The sequence below is a fragment of the Pomacea canaliculata genome, linkage group LG4, assembly GCF_003073045.1.
Source record: "Pomacea canaliculata isolate SZHN2017 linkage group LG4, ASM307304v1, whole genome shotgun sequence".
Taxonomy (NCBI): Eukaryota; Metazoa; Mollusca; class Gastropoda; order Architaenioglossa; family Ampullariidae; genus Pomacea; species Pomacea canaliculata.
In genome coordinates, this window is record NC_037593.1 from 28,807,446 (window position 1) to 28,830,094 (window position 22,649).

General features: G+C 44.6%; 1 protein-coding gene across 3 annotated transcripts in view; it reads left to right on the forward strand.

Annotated features, from left to right (window-relative positions):
* Positions 1-21,873, forward strand: part of LOC112562921 — a 37,744-nt gene extending 15,871 nt beyond the window's left edge. For all 3 annotated transcript variants that reach the window (XM_025236530.1, XM_025236533.1, XM_025236532.1), the window contains 4 exons: positions 12,491-13,283; positions 14,074-14,299; positions 17,797-20,077; positions 20,334-21,873. In XM_025236530.1, coding sequence (XP_025092315.1) covers positions 12,639-13,283; positions 14,074-14,299; positions 17,797-20,077; positions 20,334-20,499 — 3,318 coding nt within the window. In that variant the 5' untranslated portion in view covers positions 12,491-12,638 and the 3' untranslated portion in view covers positions 20,500-21,873. The remainder of the gene's footprint in view (positions 1-12,490; positions 13,284-14,073; positions 14,300-17,796; positions 20,078-20,333) is intronic.
* Positions 21,874-22,649: the final 776 nt, after the last annotated feature.

Below are 22,649 nucleotides of genomic sequence, written 5' to 3' on the forward strand. Positions count from 1 at the left end.
GCTGTATTTCCGCTACAACGTCCTACATACGGGCATCACCCAAGATGGCGGTCTCACACGATGATTGGAAGCGAACACTTGATTGTAGACCAACAGAACTAGGATCCTAAAGACCTCTCTCAGCTGGTGCCAGTGTCCACAGACTGGGACAATATCAGCTGGACACTGTGGGTCAATGGAGTGTCTCATATGTGTGTGTCCAAGAAGGACCAGCGGACCTCATCTTTTACAGAAACGAAGGATGAAAGGAAGAAAATTGTTCAAGACAGTGAGTGGTCTGGTGTCTTGGAGAAGACATTGACTCTATTTTTGTAGTCATGGCAACCGGATGAGGTCAGGTCTGAGTGGTCTGGTCAGCGAGGAGCTAATCTGACCCTAAAGCGGCCATCTCCTCCCTTCCGTCCGATATCGACTGGTCGTGACTGGACACTGGTCAGCTCGGGCAGCAGGGCTTCATTTCCTCCTAATACCCAATCATGAATGATGCATGAGTAAAAGGTCCCCGGGGTAGCCGGAAGGCAAAAACCGCTAGATTGCTGTTAGAGGCTTGTCGAGATCTTGTTTGGGACTTCCGGTCCATGGAGTTGACAATCGCCTTTGATATTTGTCTGGAATCGGGCAACTGTTCCCGGCAACGCTCCTCGGGTGTGTGACTCAGTCAGGGGCATCTATTTTATTCTCTCATTTCTTCCTTTCAGTATTTTACTTCCATTTTTCTTTTTTTCTTTCTTTTGCTTTTTCGTTGGTTGGTTCTTTCTTTTTGTTCGATTTTTTTTCTTTCTTATTTGCTTTTGTTTCTTGTGAGCTCTAATTTCTTTCTTTCACAGACATTTCCTTACATCATTCTTTTTCTTCTATTAAATTTTTTCGTTCCATGTTTTGTTATTATTTCTTTGTTTCCTTCCCTTCTTATTGTTTTTATTTTTTGTATTTGTTTCTTGTTTCTTGTTTCGTTTTACCTTCTAACTTTACTTTCTTCTTGCATTTTCTGTCTTTCAGTTTTTCCCTTGTCCCTTCTTATTTCTTTCTTTTTCCAACTTTTCTTTGTTTATTTTTTTTTCTTTATTTATTTAAGTGTTTTCTTTTCCGTTGTCATTTGTTAAATTTTATTTCATGCTTTCCTTTATTATTTCTTTGAAATAATAAAACAAAATTGTTGCTGCCTTGCTTTATTTATTTGTTTAGCTCTTACAGTTAAAGTATTCCTCACTTTCTTTTGTTTCTCTCTTTCTCTCGCTTTCTACATTTCACTCTCGTGCCCATCTTTATTATTTCTTTATATTGCAAGAAAGTCTTTATATCCTGTTGTCCCATTCACATGTTTAATTTGTATTCCTTTGCTTTTTATCCTACACCTGTTCTCGTTCCTTTTTTTCGTGGTATCCCATGATTTAGCCTTCACGGTGCTGTCGTCTTCTGTCTTCCATCAGTCATTACTCGACAATTTATGTTTACTATTCTGTCTAAGGACAGGTCTGAAGGATCTGTCTAGTCTCAACGCTGCACAAATTCCTCAGACGGATTGCAAACGTTTGGTTAGCGTTTATGAAGGGAAATTTATTCTTCGCGATGTTGACCTCGCACGACGCGGCACGTGCCGGTGACATATTGGGAGGAGCCTGCAGAACCAGCCTCACGGACCCCAAGACCCTCCCTCCGAGCTCTCGGTAGGAGGCAGAGGACAGAGGGTCAATAGAGGTCAGGCATTTGTTGCTGCAGGGTCAGACTGGATGGTGGGATGTAGTCTGCTCTGACGAGAAAGGAAGAAGAAAAGAGAAAGCCATTAGTTCTATGGCATCTGTCTGTCCGTCTATGTGTTTGTTTGTGTTTCTGGTGCTAACATTAATGCCAGCTCTTCTCTAAATCTTTCAAGTCTGTCATCACAAGCACGCATCTTTTCGAGTTGCATTGTAATTTCTCTCGTACATAGAATAATATTCAAATTTATGCGAGACTTCCTGTTGTAATCCAAGATGGAAAGGTGTTGTTAATGATGAAGATGTTTAACACCTAGTCGCTTCTGTCAAAGTCTCCTGATTCGTGGCTCTCGTGGGACCTCTAACCTATGGCCCAGTCTCTTACAAATGAAGTCTACACAATCCTGTTGAACTTCTAACACTTTATCTACAGTCTGTATGCAATGATCGTCAAGCTGACAATCGAGCTGACACGCTGGCTAAATTCAATATACACCTGACAATTAATCATTGCACAATATGTGTCCTCTCTTTCTCTCCCTCTGCGCTTATATACATTATCGGAAGAAAACGTTTAGAGAAAAATAATCATTTATTCATGCACTCTCTCGCACCGACATTCTAGGCTGCTTACGTCAGCCACACCTACACAGCTCACGTGATAGAAAGATCTGGAACTCACTGGAGCTGACGCCCACGATGTCAGACATTATGGCATCGCTTACCAAATCCAAACTTCGATTCGTAACACTTCCTTTTTTTTTTTCTTTGCACCATTTTGCGACATTCAACAATTACGGCTTTTGTTACATGTTAATTATGTTCCTCAAATGGAGATGAATATCCTAATTATGGTTGTTCACCATGATTATTAAGACTGGAGTGTATTTCATCATATTATCACATTCTCTCTTTCTTACACACACACAGCTCATTTTATCGCTGGTCCATCCGTTGACGAGGAGACAATCATGCCCTCCATGTAAATAATTGAATGGTGTCTGTGTATGTCATTCCCCTCATTGCTAAACTCACAAATAAAGTACAGTCACTATAGTGTGGAGGGATCTCCCTTACATCCGTACGAAGCGCCACCTTCCCTGTCAGCTCTTGTTGCTAGTCATGGGGCGCGGGACCCCAGTCTTGTCCTAGGATGAATGATTCATTAGCTGGCGGCCTGGTAATTAAACAGGCAACCCGAGCAGGTAGGGCCTTCCTCGGCACGAAAGCACGTTTAGCGCTGAGTGGATCTTGAAAATCAAAACAAGCAGTCGTGTCATTGCCTGTAGGATGGCAGGAATTATTGATAATTGAAACATCGGTAAGCTAGCAGGCAGTCGGACAGGTTGTAGATGTTGTTAGCCACCAACATCTTCTTTGTCTCCGCAGCGCCTTTTCTTACTCTTGGAAATGATTCGTATTATATTGTAAACTATATTGTGTAGAAAGAAAGAATATTAAAACCCCAAATGTCAACATATTAATAATTCCTGATTATCATTGAGTTTATTCCTCTTCCCATTCCTTTGTCAATGACGTCACCAACCTGTTTGTCTTCTCAACAGCTTGAAGACAAAGCAGCAAAAAGAACTACAATAACGACGCAAGAAAGACAACTCTAGATATTTTTAACAAAAATACGACGACAGTGATATTATCCACCAATTTTCCAACCAGGTGAAAAAAACAATAAAATAAAAGTTAATGCGGTGCGCATCACTTCTGGGGTGTCCTCTTCTTCGCAAAGCAAAAAAAAAAAAAAACCACGAGAGTTGCGTCCCCTTGCTCGTGCCGCATATTCTACTCACGTTCGCGCCGGTAACATTATCAGGTCCTTCCGGTTCGGGCCATTTCCGCTTTCTCAGAAGGCTGTCTGAAAAGACTTGGCCTGCGCATAAAGGCTCGGCTGTTCGTGCAGAACAACGGAACTGGGTGCAGAGGGGTTGAGGGGGGAGATGGAGAGGGTTTGTAAATGAGGGTTGGAAAATGTATGGAGCAATGAGGGAGACGGGTAGGGGGTGGAGAAGAGAAACGTGGCGGAGGTCTTCCTGTGCCTGCGACACGCAAACTAGTGTTTCGCCGCTGCTCAACCTACCAGACCATGGCTAAACGAAATGGAAATTGCACATCCTGACAGAGCAATGAGCAGTCACGGGAACGGGTGGTGGGCTGGGTGGGGTGTTTGAGAGAGTTGGGGAGGGAGATAACACGAGCAGGTTAAATGGAAGCAAATATAATGTTGCTTAAACTTTCCTCTCAATTTCATTTTTTTTCCCTCCTCTCCCAACACAGATACATAACACATGCTTACGCACGCACACAGTATAAAGTACCCATAGTTCCTACCCCTAAACTATAACCCATACCTCCTCCCACCACATTTAATTCCTTGGTTTACATGAAGATCACACACTCACACACACACACATAAAGAAAACTCGCGATCATATATGCACACACACGCACGTTCTCCTATTTGAAACATGTCTAACATCCGGGCTGCCAGCAAGGATTGCCTGGCTGCCTGTAAATCGGTCGGCAGTTGCTTTGATCTGTTCAATTATGTGTTCGATAAAACGGAGACAGCAGCACTGTGCATAGAGTTGGCCATGTGAGGCGCACCTCGCGGGCTGGTCAAAGGTCACGGCCGAGGTCTCTTAATCCTAGTGAAGACAGAAGAGACGAGCAGTGTGACTAACCCCGGGGATGGGGAACGTCCGGCCCGCGGGCCGTATAAGGTCATTTGGTGTGACCATGGATGTCGATAGGTGGATTGCTGTCTGTCTGCCAAGACCAACGCTTAGCCTCTTGGCAAGTTCTTCAGTCAGTCTCGGTGAGCCTAAACAATGAATGTGACTAAACCGGAAGCTTTGTAGTCTCACCAACAATCTGTATTTATTTGCCAGATATCAGATTTGCAAAGTTTTTACAAAAAGGGAAAGTTCGTCCCCTAATCTTTTCAGGTCTTTGGGGAGTGAGGTGTTAAAGACAGTTCTTTTGGGGCCAGCAGTAAGTGAGGGTGGTGCCAATCTCTTCTCCCTCGCTTCCTTACTTTCCCCAGCCCTCTATGGAGTCAGGTACTGATTTCCGCAAGCTGGGTCCACTGTGGGACGTTTGCTGCGTTACTCGGGTATCGAACCAACGCGCCTCTCAGTCCAGACGCCAGTGCTAGACAGTAGTAGTGTTGCTTGCCGTTAAGTGCCAAAGAGTCAAACGTCCTGAAGTCCCATTGTACTGGCAAGTGTATCGTCAAACACGTTTGGACTTAGCTGAGCATTCTGTCCAAAGTTCAAAAATTGCGAAAGTTCGCCTCCAAAACTATCACTTTTCTGTGTGAGAGAGATACAACTTTGCAGATCTTCATCAAAGGCTCGACATTGGTCCAGTTAAGAATAGTCTTTAGCTCGTCAACCGAATCCAGTGATATTTTGACCCCACGATGCACACATCTGACCTCTCTGGATGAGAAAGTGGGCAGTTCCATTAACGACCATCTTGAGAGGTTGCCGTAGTCCCAGGCTCTTGGCCATAATTTTCAACACTTTTCATAATGTCCTTCTAGGACAAAACGCAAGCGGGCAATCACTGTAACAGACAATAATTATGACAGACAATATCATTGTCCACGTCGTTGCTACATCAAGAAGGCAGCCCACCCTTAGCTCTGAGCAAGGACACGTTATTCGGTGCTACAACCTTCGACCTTCGCTTGCGTAGACAGATCACAACGTCACGTGGGATGAGAAGAAGGAGGGCTGGAGGTCGCAACCCGTTCCTTTAATCGCTCTCCCAGTTTTGCATTAAGGGCAGCATGGACGATGCTTCCGTGTTGAACAAGCTCCGAATGGTCGGTGACGGACCGTGAGTCCAAGAAGAGATTATGGCGACGGGTCGTGTGGCCGGAATCACAGAGTGATAGATGGAGCGGATGCTAGCAAGTTTGAAAGCTTCCCTGATTCTTTCTTCCGTCCCTGAAAGGCGCACTTTTTTGCGTGTAACGATTTGATTTGAAGGCAGAAGTCAGGGAAGGAAAAAAACCATCCACCCTTTTTCTTCCTTTTCTAAAAAGAGGAATTTTGAAGGCGAGTGGCCCAATGATTAACGACGGTGATTAGACGGAGAGAAAAATATCCCAGAGAGAGGAGAGCTTTGACTGGCTCATCTAATTGCACTATCAAACGGCCATTATTTCATAAAATAGCAAATGCATGAATAATTACTCCTTTTCTGTCACGGAGTTTCTGGAAGTTCTTGTCTCCATCGCTGAATGTATTCGGTTTTTAGCTTTGCCAGTTTCTTTTTCTTCTGATCGAGTCTTTCTCCTCTTTCTCTGTGTATTCGTGTGTGCATACGTACATTCCTTGTGTGTGTGTGTGCGCGCGCGCGTGTGCATTCGTGCAACTCTTTTCCATCATATAATTATTAAGAACTGCAAGAGTCTTACATCTGGATTTTCTGTTAAAATGCGAAATTTCACAGCAGTGTGTCTGAGGTAATTTGTGTGACATTTATTACCTACTGTGGTGTTTACAAACAATATAATGCTGCTTTAAAACCTTCCATTAACAAAGAAAAAAAAATCTCTGAAGGGAGGAGAAAGAAGATGGGAGTACTAGGATGAGAAGATGAATGAGACGCCAATGGGTGTCTTTCTCATTACCGTTCTCGGAGATGGGTAGTAGTATTAATATTGTTTAACATCCAATAACAGTCCCTACGTAGATTTTCTGGATCATAAAGGTAAGGAAACTTAATCAAGTAATGAACCGATATGGACTCAAAGCAGACACACCTGTTTTGCAACCAAATCAGATCATGTAAAGGTACTGTAAATAAATTAAAGAAAGATCCGTTTATAATAAATTTACTGTTCTTTCTTCCCAAGATTCACCTTAGAGCTCAAGGCTTGTCGAATGTTCTTTCCTGTAAAACGAGCTTTAATGATCCGCATGATGGTCGTCAGCACGCCAGCCCCCAAAACAAAGCGAGCGTTAGGAAAACGTGAAATCTGGTCAACAGAGTTTGGTGGAAAAAAATTCTCCTATTCTTAAAAGAAATTGATTTCGTGCTTTTACACATTTTTGTGGCAGAAGCTCGCTGTTTTCCAGTCCTCTCTGGTTTGGTCTCGTTTGATCTTGCCTGGGTGTGACTGGGCTACCAGAGATGTTCGTGACTTTCCTAGCTTCAAGCTCGTTGCCCAGCTTCCGAGGTTCATGCCGCCGCCATTCTGGGGATGTTAAATTCCCCTGTTCCCTACTCTTTCTCTCTTTTCCACTTTTCTTATTTATTTTTATCCCTCGGTGCCTTTATTTCCGTTGTTTTTTTAATCTTTCATTATTCTGTTTGTTATTATTTTTCTTTCTTTTCTGTCTGCCTGTCTTTCGTTCCTATTTCATTATGTCTATCTTCCGATCTCTCTACTGCAAAGGGGGGAGGGGAGGACTCAAAATTCTCTGTGATGTATTAAAATATGTAAGTAAAATTAAAACCATGTTTTATTAAAGTTAGTAACACAGTAACTAAAATGGAAAATTAAAAGGAAGGTTCTAGCTGTCATTGATATTTAAAAATAATATCATTCAGCAGGATAGCGGCAGACTGAAAAAAAATGCAAGACAATGGAAATGAGCGATGGGGAAACAAACTGGAGCAAGGTCACACACCCTACTTCCCTCCTCCTAAATTCATGACCATGTCTTTTGAGGCCAGTTACCTCCAACAGCTTCTTGGAATTAAGAAAGCCGCTCAGGGGTTCAACCCTGATTAGGCCTTGTAGCCTGCAAAGCCAGCGTGGGGGCCCTCTAGGGGATCGGAGAGCAAACTGCGCTAAAAAGTGAAATCTCGGCTCGAGATCAATAGAACTCCTTAGCCGACTGGCACGCCCTCTTCCGACAAGGCCGTACTACAGAGCCCTCTACCCTAGAAAGTGAAAACCATATAGATAATGATGACTGACGATGAAAAGCAACGATGTGGAGTTTGCAAGTTTTTTATTCGGTGTCGCTTTTCTCATCATCTTTGTCGCTTGTGTTGATTGAAAAAAACAAACAAACAAAAATCCTAATCTAGTGAACTGAACAAAGGCTTCCGTGACATAGTTTTAATTAAAGGTCAAAAATTAGAATAAAAGGATGATGCTTACTTCAACAGTTCTCTATGGTGTTGAAGACATTTGTGGCTGTGTAAAGACAGGTTGTTGCACTGTCGAGCTGTCTCTCCATCTTGGCTTGCTGAGCCACCTGCGTCACTGTAATCTTGCGTCATTATGGTGTCACAATCTGACGTCATTTCAATCGAACTCTTTTACGTGCGCGCCACATCAAAAGACCGGTTGACAGCTTTGAGCTCGCGCCATGAATCATTAATTCTAAAGAAATCCGCGAACTGAATTTTTACTTCCGGTTAAATACGTGGACTGAAGATTATTCATTTGGGGGGTAGTGAGCATTTCCTTGACAAAATCTTGCTAGTTAAAAATAATTGTTTTTATAGAGAGGTGTGAAAGAGTGACTATCGCTCAATCTTATCTTTCTCAGTCCCCTACTCTGTTCCTTCATCTGTCATTCCGTTCGTCAGTTTGTTTGCATTCCTTTTTAGCTTTCTTTCTTTCTCTCTCTTTCTTTGTATTCTCTCTCTTGATCTTCTCTCAGTCTAGCTTATCCAGAAAAGTAAATCCCTGTTTGAAAACAACTCCAATTGTAAATCGTTTCCAGAATATTCGATCACAGTTCTCAGAAAAAATGTCAGACAATATCTGCATCAACCGCTAATGTTTCAAATTAATGAGTCACTCTCGTCTTTAACGATCGTCACATCGAGCGCATGCACCACAAGGTATGTCATTTGGCCTAAAGGTGAAAATGATTCTCATCGCCTCATATCTCCTAATGCGAGTTTTCAATCCCGGAAACCGAAGGTCGATATACCTCCACTGCCCTTCACGTCTGCCGTTGTCGTCGACTCCCAACAGATACAAAAGTGCTGTCAGAGAGGTTGTAAAGGTGACAAACTGCCCCGGAACAGCAGGCTCGGCTGTTCATTGGCCTGTGTGATTGTTCGTTCGTGTACTCTGCACAATTTTCAGCTCCACCTAGTCCACTTCATCCGCTGAGGAAAAAAACAAAGCCGTGAACTTCACTCTGTATCCACTGTGTTATCTTTCAAATACGGTTGTAAAATTATAAAAAAAAAATTGTCATTAAATCATTCCATCAGTTAATTTTTCATTAATTAATTTTTTCCTCTTTTTTCACTTAAAATTAATTGCGAGCATTCCATTTATTTGCTTAGTTTAATTTTTTTTAATTGCAATGATTTTTAAATTATTTTGGGTTTTTTTTTCTCTTTTTTTTACACGTCTTTGTTTTCCTGTTGTTGTTCCATTATTCAGGTCTAAATTGTCCCATGTTTCAAACGTAATTAAGGTAAGTATACAACTCGTGAGACTCTATTTCCTTTATTTTTTGAATTACAATACAACCATATTCATATTTTAGTGAGGTGGGGTATAACACGACATGAATTAAACCTGCACAGTGATAATGATCTCCCTACCTTATTTTGCAAAATATTGTGAAGGAGTTCTGTAACAAAATGCACCATTCTCAAAGTGATACAGCTTTAAAAAAATTAAATACACAGTTAATCGCCATATTTCTTTGTTGTGAAAACCGGTTTTCTCTGCATCTACAGGTCTGACAGGTTCAATTAAAAAACTACAATGTCAATCACAAATTTACATAATCTTATAAAAATCAGATGAAAATTTTAGGAAATATTTTGAAAACAATGACGAAAACAAAAGATTATGAATTAAGTCAAAAATGATTCTGCAGCCACAAAGTTTAAATTTTGATAAAAAAGGATGAAATGTGCTTCTTCAATCAAACTCACGCCAATATACGAAGAACACAAACACAAACACACACACACAAGCAAGCAAGCAAGCAAACTCTTACCCACGCGCAGATATACACTCACAGACACGCGTACCCTCATGTACACACACACAGACACACCTTTCCATCTGTGTCTGCAAGACCTTCTGGCCAACGGGGGGTTAATGCACAATAACAAATAAACTGTTTATTGATCAAAGATCATGTGTTGAAATCAAATCTTTGTCTCGCCAACGCTCCAAAGAACAAGGACAGCAGCTACGACCCCCGACCTCGGTGCCAGAATGAGTGCAGCGGTAGTGCACGGGGGGAACTGGGAGGGTCAGAGCAAGCCAACACACCGGGACAGTACCATCAAATCCAACCAGAACCAATGGAGCGTGCCTTCTGTGAACCCAGCAAGCCAGAAACGCAGCGTCTGCGCATGCGCACAATCGCTTCCGGGCTTTTATCGCTCGATACCCGGCTGCTTGCTTTTTTCTGCGGCCACCTGACGCGTGGCTCCGACCGATGCGCGCGCACCTCTGGCTCACCTCGACCTGCACGTGGGCGTGTCGCACGTGACAATAAACTGGAAAAAAAAGTTTACAAAAATGGTGGAAACCACTCCACAGTAAAACAAGTTCGCTGCTTACGCAATTTCTTGTCCAGTTTCTTGATGCTGTTGTTACAGCCACCACACCCTCATCAGAAACAAGACAGTAGCATCTCTTTGCCGAAAGAACATTTACCCGTTCATGTGACTACCTGTGGGAGTGCTAAGACCGTTTACTTGAGAAAATGCTGAAAATTTACTAGAAAGTGAAAAAGATGATGCTACCAGGGGAACTAACTGCAGGTATATTAGCCAAAGATAGAGATGTTTCGAATACTTAGGTTTTGTGTTTAAAACTATTTTCATGTGAATATGACCAGACTTCATTGCTTGTTAAAAATATACAAAAGCAGGATGACTATATATTATTTAAATTAGTAATCACCTCCTCCTATCAGTACTCAATATTTTTTATCCATGTTGTACAGTTTTTTTAAGTTTTCCAGTTAAATAGTCAGTATTGGGATAAATATCTTTCAGTCAGTGTGGACGTGAAACTAAAATGAACAATGAATCAAATTTATGATTGCTGAGCCGAGGTTATTAAGTAGTCACTGCGAACAATCCATCAACGAACTATAAAAAAAGCACTACATTTAAATATGAGACGGGCCACTTTATTTTCAATGCCAGAAAAATCAAAATATTTCTGACTTCTCACACATCTAGATGTTCTGGCTTTTCAGTTGCTGCAGGCCAGAATGATTGTTTACTACAAACAACTCCCTCTACTCACAAAGTGAAATCTCAGAGTTAAAAACAACTCTAGTCCAGCAGAACCCAAGAAAAGAAAAACCATGTCAACAGATGTTTTGTAGTTTCCATGTGTTTCAAGTTTCTCACGAATTTCTATCTTCAAACACATTAACCTGAAAGCTTTCGGTTCTGTTTCCTTTATTTGGTCTTGGCTTCCGGTTGTGACTAGCATTCTCCTGGAACTAAAACCTCAGAGCTAGAGAAATGCATTAATTGATTGAGTGCTGGATGGGTAGGAGTGGTGTGTATTGTATGTTCTACAGTAGACCAGCACACAAGGAAGACGGAAGGGGAGAGAGAGAGAAAAGGATTATGCGAGACAGAAACAAAACTTTCTTCACAATCTTCACTGACTACCAATTAAATTATAAACTTTCAACTTTGTTTTTTTTTTTAAACCTGTTATTCCCTCTCTCTATTTTTCTGGTCTGTTGTCTGTCCACACTCCTCTTCGAAACTTCCTCTCTTCCTGCATGCTGTCTATCCTCCCCACCCCGTCTACAAAGACGAGCAAGAGAGAGAGAGAAAGGCGGGAAGAGAGAACGTGAGAGAGAGAGAGACAGCAGGAGAGAAATGGAATGAGAAGGAAGAGACGGCGTATGGAATGTAAACAGTCAAACGAGTTTCTTTGGTCTCCAGCTGAAAGGTCATGCACGGGGGTTGAAAACATATTTACGTGAGGAATAGTCACAGAAATATTCTAAAACTGTAAACAGAGTAGTTTTATGTTTTATTTGTAGCAGGATAGTAATCATTGATTAATGTTTTTTATTTCAGGATGACCTCTAGATGTATACACAAGGGAGTGCTTTTTACTCAATAACAAAATGTTTTAAAATATTTGGTTAACAAACAATATTTGACGACATACAGAGCAATATGTTCAAATAATATTTTGTTTTAGATAAGAGTATTTTGTTTGCACAGCAGATGCCTTCACAACACTCCAATAGTTTTTAAAATCACTTTGCGGTTGCATTTCTTCGTCCGGAAGTCAAAAGTGGCCAAAACATTTTTTTTTTGAAGGCCGTACTTGAAACTAGATCAGGCAAGCGTGTGAACATTAAAACTAACAAAATTCAATGTCGATGTAACCACCTCGATATGCTAAAGTTTGCAAAGGGAAGGGTGACCATCATCTTTAAAGTGCATTGAGCGCCCACACAGGGTAGTTCGTACCTTGGTGAGTCCACTGCTGAAGTTTTGAGACAGACAGACAGACAGACAGACAGACAGACAGACAGACAGACAGACAGACAGACAGACAGACAGACAGACAGACAGACCATTGTGCATGTCAGTAGAATGATCTCGAAAGGAAATAGCGTCTGGCAGGGAAAGAGTTGGTGCCAGGAGAAAGGTAGGGTGGGTGGGAATGATATGGGGAACAGAAGGACGGGGGATGAAATCAAAGATGTATTAACGATTCCAACCAGAAACGATTGCAATTGGTCCAGCGTGGGGTTGGTGAACTGAAACGTATTGGATAAAATAGCGATGAAGTAATGTTCCTTTTTTCTGATTTTACTTTTTTTTACTTCTAGTGTCGGACATGTTACCCAGGGCTCTGTCAGAATGCAACAGTTGAGCTGACTGCCCAGACTGCCCACCCAGGGTCTGCAACTCTAGCCTTCCTCGCGGGCTGCTGTCGCGACGTGCTGACGTCAGACGGGTGGCAGGGTACCCGCCATCATGTCGTCCTCCAGCGAGAACCACCTCTCCAAGCCAGACCACAATGCTGGCGCCGCCGGCGGCAAGAGGTCTCGGGGTCACGTGCGCTGCGCGTGCAGCAGTTGCTGCCCGCGGCGCCAGGCCAGCAGCGACGACGACGAAGTCGACGATAAAGTCGACAAGAAAGTTGACAACGGTCCCGGGGATAAAGACGGGGGCTCAGAGAGGCCGTATCTAGCACTCGGAGCGAAGACCACCTCCACTACGTCCGACGTGGACAAGGACAACACACTCCGGTCCGGAATCACAGGGCTGTCGCAGTTGTCGGACCTGCCTCACTACCACTTGGGTTCCGACATGGCCAACATCCCGGATGCTGAGCAGGAGGAGGAGGAGGATAGCAAGCCCAGCAGGAAGACCTGTCTTTGCTGCTGCAGCTGCCGTTGCTGTCCCAGGAAGAGGAGGAACAGCGGGTTGTCGCCAAGTTCTGTTGGGGAGAAGGGGAGAGCACACCGCTGCACGACCTGCTGCAAGAAGGTCACGGCGTTTCTCTTCTCGCACGTGGGTCTGAGCCTCGTCATCGTGGCCTATGCCGTCCTGGGAGCCTTCATCTTCATGAGCCTGGAGGCTCCGTACGAGAAGAATGAAAGATTCAGAATGGCGGAGGTGGGTGGCTCTGTCTCTCTTCTTTTTTCCTCCTATGTGCGACATTTTAAATGTTAAGCAAGGTAAGTTTTCTTTTCAAATGACTAGGGCCAACACAATAAAATAAATATTTTCCCCATACCTGAGTAAACACACCACCACCCTCTCCACCTACCTTTTCGAGAAATGAGTTCACAAACATCACCATGTACAATTAATCAAACTGCAGTATTACCAATGTCTACCAATAGCACTAATTAACATATTGCACCAGCTCTCCCTTCGGTTGAACCATCGACAACATAAAAGACCATTTTTAATGTCGGCATTTTTTTATTATTTAATGTACACGACGATGTTTGTAAGTGTGTAGCGCAAGAACAGATAGACATTTTTCATTCAAATTTTGTGAAAGTAGTATTCTGTGCTCAGCTCAACCCTGTAATTAAAATCGAACTCATAAGACATTTTTATAGGAAGGAGTCTCTTCCCTAAGTGTATTCATCGCGTAACTTTGATTGGCGATAACCGAAAAACTGGTGAATTAAGAGAATTAAAATAAACGAAACGAATGAGGCGAGATAAAACAATGAAGTAAGGAAAAGAGAGAAAAAAGTAAAGAAAAAAAGCTAGAAAATGTCATCGGCGGAAGTTGTTACTCCGACAAGATTTTGACACTGAAATGATTGAGTCCATGTTCCCTGGGTAAACATTGCTTCAGTGCACATGTAAAATATTTCTGCCTTGAACTTGAATTTCGGTCTTCTTGTGTTCACAAAGGTGAAAGACACTGTCCCTCATGTTCACACAGGTGAGACGAACGAGTGTGGAGCTGCTGTGGAACATCACCTTTGCCATGAACATTTTCTACAAGCCCAACTGGACGGCGGAGGCGGAGGCCGTTTTCCTCGACTTCCAGCACAAGATGTACACAGCCGTCAAGTGGGAGGGTTGGGATGGACAGGACGTTACCATGGAAACCAAGTGGTCCTTCTTCGGTTCGTTGCTGTATTCCATCACTGTCATCACTACTATAGGTGAGTAGTGACGGTGAAAGCGGTAGGTAGTACTGGATGGACGGGGTGCATTATCATCATCGTCATCCTCCTCCTCCTCCTCATCATCATCATCGTCATCGTCGTCGTCGTCGTCTTCTTCTTCTTCTTTCTTCTTCTTCTTCTTTACCTGACTACAGAGGGTATAAGATAGAATAGGCCGGCTAGATATAAAAGAGAGAGATAGATAGTAAATATAGATAAATAATCAAATATTCTCCACGCAGACAACATCAACATTAACCACCATTTTTTTTATTCTCCTTTTTGCGGTGAGACTGGCAATGATACTTTCTCTAAGTTTATCCAATTCGAAAATACAATTATTTTAGCAACGCCAAAGAGATTCTTCAGCTTGTATAAGTTCGGAAACAGTTGCATACTTGTAATCTTGATGTACCTTGATGACAGGTAGATAACTCACGATCCGCAACAAGGCCACGGTGTTTTGAGTAAAGGGGAGATAACAATGGCGTTCGCTCTCTCTCTCTCTCATTTAATGTTATCTCAAATCATGCCCCTGTCAATGTTTGCTCTGAGTAGTAGATGCTGAAATTTTTTTTTGAATATTTTTGTTTATTTATAGCCACCGGTAACATCTTAAAACAGAAAAAAATATATCCCAATACAGAATGAGTCTTAAGTCGGAAATTTGAGGTTTTGCAAATTGGATATTAGTAGAAATATATATATATAAATCACACACACAAAAACACACACTGTCAGACCATAAAAGCCGTTGCTGTGTGCATCTTACAGTCGAAAGAACTGTAAAAGCTTCCCAACGAAAAGACGAATCACGAACCGTGGGAACTCCGCAGGATGATTCGTCTTCATGTCCATCATTACTATTATTTTTTTAAATTCTCGGAACGATTACCACGACTATCATCAACATGCACATCGATCCCACTCAGGCTGGGTACATATTTCGAATTATGATACACTGGCAAGAGCTGGAGCATGGCCATTTGCATATCCACGGCACGCACATGCGCACAAATGGTTGGCAAGTATGGAAACTGGAGCCGAGTGCAAACATCGCGAGAACGGCGCGAGACTGTCACGTTCTGGAAGTTTCGGAAATTGATGCGCGTTATTACTCGGCCAGAAATCATGATTTTGAAATTTTTTTCTGCAGACACTGTTTGAAAAAAAAAGCAAAAGGATAATTTGCTCTGAACTTCACGAAATAGAGAAATAAGTCATCGAACCTCTGCAGCGAGTTGACAGTGTTGGACCGGGAGGAAAAAGCATTTCTCAAGTCCCACAATATCGATGACTACTTGAGGGTGTTAAATAAACACGGTTTGTTCGAAGATTTAAGTGACACTTTTCTAGTGAATACAAAATAAATAAATTCAGCAGATTCTATTATTTATAAACAATTATCACTCAGGCTGAGAAAGAGAGAGAGAGAGAGACAGAAGTATAAATGAGAGTGACAGAAAGAGAAATAGAAATCCTGACAGGCGCATAAGATGATGGCAGATAAAGATAATTATTTTTCTTCTCCCGATCTGTGTGTCCACGCGATCAAACACTGTGGCAGGTTTTGTCTCCACGCGCGCGCAAACAGTCTCGCGAGAAAGGTCGGTAACGAAGTATTATGGCCCTTGCGGAAGTGGCCGATTCCCAACAAATTGCTGTCATCACTCCTTTCCCATCATCGTCGTCCCGTGTCGGCTGGCCATTTGTTTGCCCAACAGAAAAGCCGATCTGGTGGCCGCGGCAGACCCTCGGCGTCCTCCATCTCGCCCAGACCCGATCCCCTTCCCCCAAGCTTGTTTCCTCACACTGTCCGCCCCCTGGCGGCTGTGTGGACAAACACCGAGGCGGAAGTCTTGACGCCTGGCAGTGCGCCGGCGCGCCGGAAGTAGGCGCCACAGCGAGTCATATTTTGGGTGCAGATCCTCGCTGTGCTTCTCTCTCATTCATCAAACGCCGTGGGTCCAGCGGCGGCGCTGTAATCAACAATCGTTTCGCTCGAGGAGTCAGGGTTCCCCCCAGTTTGGGCTGACAACCAGACAGGAGCGATTTATGTCAACTTGTCTTGCTCCACGACAGGTCAGCTTGTAAATACCAGCAGAGGTCATCGATGCCACTGCCTGCCAACATACGTCATCTCTTGGAATGAGCCTGGTTCAATGCCGTGGATGAAGGAATATCATCGCTGATTTTTTTTTTATTTGTAGAAATGGGTTTTAACGACAAAACTCTCTCTGTTTGTAGGCCGGATTCTCGAACAAAAGAATACTTAAAGGAAAAAAAATAAGGACCTTTAATTTCGATACTGCGAATAATATTTGTTGGTCTACGCCTCAGGAAGTGGTCTCTGAAGAAAAATGGTTAAAGCCTAACATGCACAAAGCAAAAATAAATAATTTTTTTTAGTTATATCCCCAAAGGGTTGTTTTACCAGAGCAAGGTTCATTGCAGTGGCAGAAACATTCATACTGACAGTCATTGAAAAGGGAAAAATATTATCCCAAATATTCACAACGGTCTGGTACTTGTGTGTATCCTACCTCACACATCAACTTCCATTATAATATTTTCTTATACTTATCTTGGTTCAGATAATGTTTTCTAGTCACAGTTATTTAAACTGTAATATTTTATCGAAGAATCAGTTTTTGTGGATCGAACAATAAGTGGATGCTTTTGTTGCCATGTCCATTGCCGGTGTAGGGTTAAGAGAGACACAAGCTTTGTTGTGAGAAGACCACAAAGCGGTTACTTTATGACGATTGGTGGAATTTGCCACCCGCGCCTGCATCCCCCATAAAGTGTCCTTCTTCCACCCGGTTAGCTGCCTGTCATCAATGTCTTGTGGAGGCGCAGGCCCCGCGCGACCCTATGTTGCTTCCGAAGGAGTCATCATTGCAAAGACTAATAAAACAAGGAATGACCACAAAGTCGGCGAGGACAGTTTGTGAGACAAGCAGGGAGTCCAGAGTTTTATTGCTGGTGCCAATCGTGTTGTTAGCTTCCGGGGGGAAAGTTGTGTCTAGTTTGTAAAAGTATTCTCTCTCTTGGCCTCTTCTTTCTCTCTCTTTCTCTCGGTATCTCCCTCTACGTCTGTTGTTTCGCCTTCTTCGGCTCTCAGTTTCTCAACTTTTATTTCATTATTAAATCTTTCATTTTTTAATGTATTTGTGATGGAGTGGGGGAGCTCGACGTATTTCTTGTTCCAAAGATGGTAAATATAGATTGCAGTCTTGAGTCTTTAGTTTTGATTGGTCAATCAGTTCATGTTCTCTCTCTCTCTAACTGTGAAATCCTTTAACATTTTACATATGGCAACCTTAAACCTTAAACTTCCATGATGCCCTTGTCAAATTTGTAAAATCTTTAACTGTATCAAGCTGACAATGACAGTTATCAAACTATTTGTCCCTAACGATGACACCTGCTAAAAACTACAATTTTACTGATGACATTTTACAACCTTGCCTTTACAACATCCGTCTCAACAGGTTACGGACACATCACCCCGAAGACACCCTATGGACGCCTGGCGACCATCGGCTACGCTCTTGTGGGGATTCCCCTGACCTTACTGTGGCTGGCCAACCTTGGCACGCTGTTCGGAGACTGCTTCCGGTTCCTGTACAAGCACCTGTGCTATGGCCTCATGTGGCTGTGCTGTCCGTCTCAGCTCAGTGGCTCTCGTTCCCGCTTTCGTCACAGAGCCAAACACCAGTCCTTGGTGCCAGCCGCGCGGCCTGGACAGGGTCCAGAACCAGGCCTGGCTGGCGGAACCGGAAGCTTGACGGATGGAAGTAACCTACGATGCGCAGAGGAAGGGGAAGTGACGTACGTCAGCAGTGACCTGGCTGAGGAGGGGGAAGCGCCGTCGTTTCCGGCGAAGAAGGTGCGAGTGCCCATGCTGGTCAGCCTGCTGGTCATCACCCTCTATCTCCTCCTCGGCGCTGTCCTCTTCTCCATGTGGGAGAAGGACTGGGACTACCTCATCGGGGCCTACTTCTGCTTTATCACCCTATCCACCATCGGTTTCGGGGATTTCGTGCCGGGGTTCGGGACCGTCTGGAGCAAGGAGAAAGCCATTTTCAACGCCTGTTACTTGATCTTCGGCTTGGCTCTCATCGCCATGTGCTTCAACCTCATGCAGGAGGAGGTCAGGGCGAAGTGCTCGTGGCTTGCCCGCAAGCTCCGGCTGATCGACAGGTCGTGCGTGACGGCCATGAACAATAGCTACTCCCGTGTCGGACAGACCGCTGGTAAAGCGGGGGTAGCTGCTGTTGTCGTTGCCGTAGCCGCCGAGCCCCCGTGTGGAACAGTCGCGCTGCAAGGCAAACGATCGCCACACAAGAAGTCTCGAGACCCCTCGCCGATGTCTGACGGGCGGAACGTGTACCCTCGGGAATTCCTGTCGGTCCAGATGGAGGCCGACAGCTTCACCAAAGCCGACAGCTGTCGCTCCACGCCAACCGTCACCCTAGTGAGGGGGAGTGGAAGCGGAGGTGCTGATGGACATTGTGGTGGCAGTGTCAGCAGCGTCAGTGGGATAGGCGGTGCCGGAGGAGGACTAGGGGAGGGCAGCGGGTGCGCAGGTGACAGCAGCAGCAGTCTGGGCAGCAGCAGCGTGATGGTGACTTTGATCCGCAACACTAGTGGCTCCAACGTCGGCGTCGTTGCAAACACTAGCAACAGCAACAGCTCCCTCAACCACAGTGGTCCCACCAGCAACGGTCCGCAGATGAGAAGTGGGGTTCCTGGTGGAGGTGAAAGAGGAGGAGTAGGGGCGCGTGGTGCAGTCGTCGTTGGCAACGGGCCTGGACAATCGTTTGCGGCCTCAGGTAAGGCGGTTTCCACGAGCGCTGTCACGCGGCAGATGCCTCCTGCGCATCCAGAGAACTCCCACCTGCTGGAGGAGCTCCCAGAACATGAAAACGGAGATGACGACTCTTCCGCGGTGCCTTCTGGTCCTCGCAGACCAGTGTTTGTGTCTCCCTGTGATGTTACTGACGGCCTCGTGTCACTGGACCTGGACTTAGGTGTGTCCGTGGATGACCTTTCACCTCCAGCTTCGCCCAAAATGAGGCGGAGGGACCGCAGCCGCTCGCCCGTGCGGGGTCGGTCACGCGCACGTCACGATTCATCAAGCCCGTGCGGACGAGCGCGAGCCAGCGTCGGCGAGGTGGACATCTACCACGATGAAGACGATGATGATACGCTGGACGCATCCTCCACAGCGTCGTCGACAGACCTGGTCAAAGTGGCCAACGCCTTGCGCCGCGAACGACCGGCAACATCGTCAACATCGCCAGCAGAGTCCCTGACCACTACCATCACCTCCGAGGACACCACCCCGACCGACCCACACCTCCATCACGACAACGGCAGCTCCTCCATGGTGACCTTCCGGCCCACCAACGCCCCCGCTCACATCTCGGCCTGCGCACTGATCCCCACCACCTCTCGCCCACCATCCCGCTGCCAGAGCCGCGCCAGATCCACGTCACCTGTCCTCCGCACCTTCTACCAGCAAGGCTACGATGTCCTGGGAGCAGCCTCCAAGACGACAGGAGGGGATGCCGCGGAGGCAGAGGAAGAAAAGGATGCAGGATCCGCAGCGACTGGGGCCGAGCAAAGGGCAAGGTCTGCTTTCTCGAAGCCTCGCCCTAACTCCTCTCTTGGGCAGCGCGTGCCCCAGCAACAGCAGCAGCAACAGCAGCCACAGCATGTTCACCCAAAGAGACCGTCGCAGGTCAACGAAAACAGACCACCTTTGAGGTAAGTGGTGAGCTGACATAAGAGCCAGGAAGACGATATTTCAACAACAACAACAACAACAACAACAACAACCAAACAACAAAATTTGGGTCCTGAAATTTACAATCGTTTTTAAATTCTTCATCATAGTTTGAATGTTTTTGCTTCTTTCGCTGTGACAGCTTGTCTATTTTTAACTCAAGTGATGGCAAATTTTTATACACGTGATCACAGTTTTCTCTTTCATCTATTCTCAAACGTTTCATTGTTTTTACAGATGCGTGAGCCCCATGCCCAAGGCCGCGAGGAGTGCCACCCCGGCTATGATGGACTCTCCCATCTCACTCTCCTCCAGGACATCCGGGGAGTTCCAGAGACCGCCTCCTATCCTCCCGAAACCGAAAAACCGCCCGCCGCGGGGTGCGAGCTCCAAGCCCTCGTGACAACGTCCTCAACCTCAAAGTCTACACTCGTCAACATGGCGGTGTCCAACGTGAGACTTGGATATTTGACAAGGAACTTGTGGATTAACTCGGTACGACTGTTTGAATTCCGATCCAAGGAAAGAATCACAGAAACTTTTCCTAATTCACAGGAAAACAAATTACATTTGTGGTAACATTTGTATTTATGAAGTGGCTCAGTCAGCTTCAGTAATATTGTTAAAGTGACACTACTGTAAAATACTCTCCTCCCAGAGGACTACGACTACAGACATTTTGGAGCCTTAGGATGATGATGATGAGGTTTTGACACAGAGTTCACAGCTGGTGTGGAGAATACAGCTGTACTGTAGACAAAAGTGACGATTTGTAGACAAAATCGAAGGACATGTGCCGGTATTTGTGAAGATGAATATATTTGTGTCAAGATGTTTTCATCTTTGCCCAATTTGGTCAGCAAGCGGTCGTCGCTGCTGGAGTGAAAAATTGTGTATAGTCCCTCGTTTTCTTTTCTGGAAACTGTTCCAGCGAAATATGGACACAAGATTGTCTCGAAGACAGGTAGAAGTTACACCTGTCTGGTTTACAAAGAAGTTTGTTTAGGCATGCATTTAAGAATTGTTTTATTATAGCAGTAATAACAGTTTTTTTTAACTGTAGCTTAGCCTGTGGTAGACGCAGATAAACTCTAGAATGTCATGGCAGCAGTAAGAGTAGGATGTTACCTATTCAGCCATGTAGACCTCTTGAGATGTAGACATGTAGTCCATGGTGTCAGCCACCGCAAAGACTGGATGTCCGGCTAAGACAGACCATCTGTGAGTGAATGTGTGGATGGAAGTGTTGGCTGGAGGCAGATGGCGGCTAGGGAGTACCTCCCACACTTGAAGCCGCTAGCCGCTGCCACAGTCACAGTGGAAGTGACTACCACTCAGCTCTCCTCTCGTGCCGCTGCCTCTCCCCCCAACCGCGGGTCAATCTGGTCGACCTGACCCCGAGCCCAGACGTCCTGAATAACAAAGGCTTACAAAGGATTGCACGTGCGGCGCCAACGTCTGTTCAATGGTTACCAGGCGATGGAGCAGATTTCCATTTTATCTGATAGGGCAAACATCAGGGGCCAGCGCACCTCGGACTTTGCTGTCTGGGAAACTCGCGGCTTCGTCTCGTTTTGTCTCATCTTTTCTCGTCTCGTCATGTGATTGTTACACAACGTCAGCGTTGGTCCTGTCAGCCACAGGCGCCACCTAGCAGATGTGACCTGAGCTGTTTCTGTTGGCCTGGCGCATGTCTTTACAGGTCCCCGAGTGAGTGACGGACGGACGGAGTGAGGTGGGATGGAAGGAGAGAGGGAGGAATAGGAAAGAGCACGCGCGCGTGTGTGTGTAAATGATACAGTGTGTTTGTGTGTGTTTGCGTGTGTATGAGTGTAACTGATTTAGTGTGCGTGTATGTGGGTGTGATGGGGAGGGTTGTATATGTTTGTTGTAGTGTGTGCAATTAATTGTTTGTTATTTTTGTGGGGTTTTTTTTTTTCTTTTCTTTTTTTTTTTGTGCTTTTGTTCGTTAGGGTATGAGCAACTGTTTTCATGTTATTTTGGTGTGGGTCTTGTCTCTGTGTGTTTTTATGTGTGAATATGCTTATGTGTATATGTGTGTTTGTGTCATTAAGATTTAAGGAAAGTGTGAATGAGGGATTAAGCCTTCATTTTTAAAAAAAAACGCATGAAAACAACGATAGTGAAAAATGAATCCTTTTTGTTACTGCCTGACAAAATTTACACGAGCTTGAGCAGAAGTGAGAATGAAAGAGAGCAAAAAGAACAAAAAGAACCAAAAAAGGGAGAGACAAACCAAATAAAAAAGGAAAAGGACGAGAAGAGAAGTAAAAGCAGGATGAAAAAAGTGCAATACTGAAAGAAGGAGACTCGGGGTGGAGAGGTGGAACATTTAGGGCGAGACTCTTCATGTTGCACTCACGTCTGTCTGTTGATGTGTTGATGATGTTCAGTGAAAGTGCACAGAGCTGGTGACTGGTTGTGTCCGAAGATGTTGTCACCTAGAGGGTTAAGTGAGTGCTTTTCAGTGGCAGGTATTTTTTTCTTTGGTTTAAACGCTTTCATTTTTTATATTTTTGTTTTTGTTCTGGA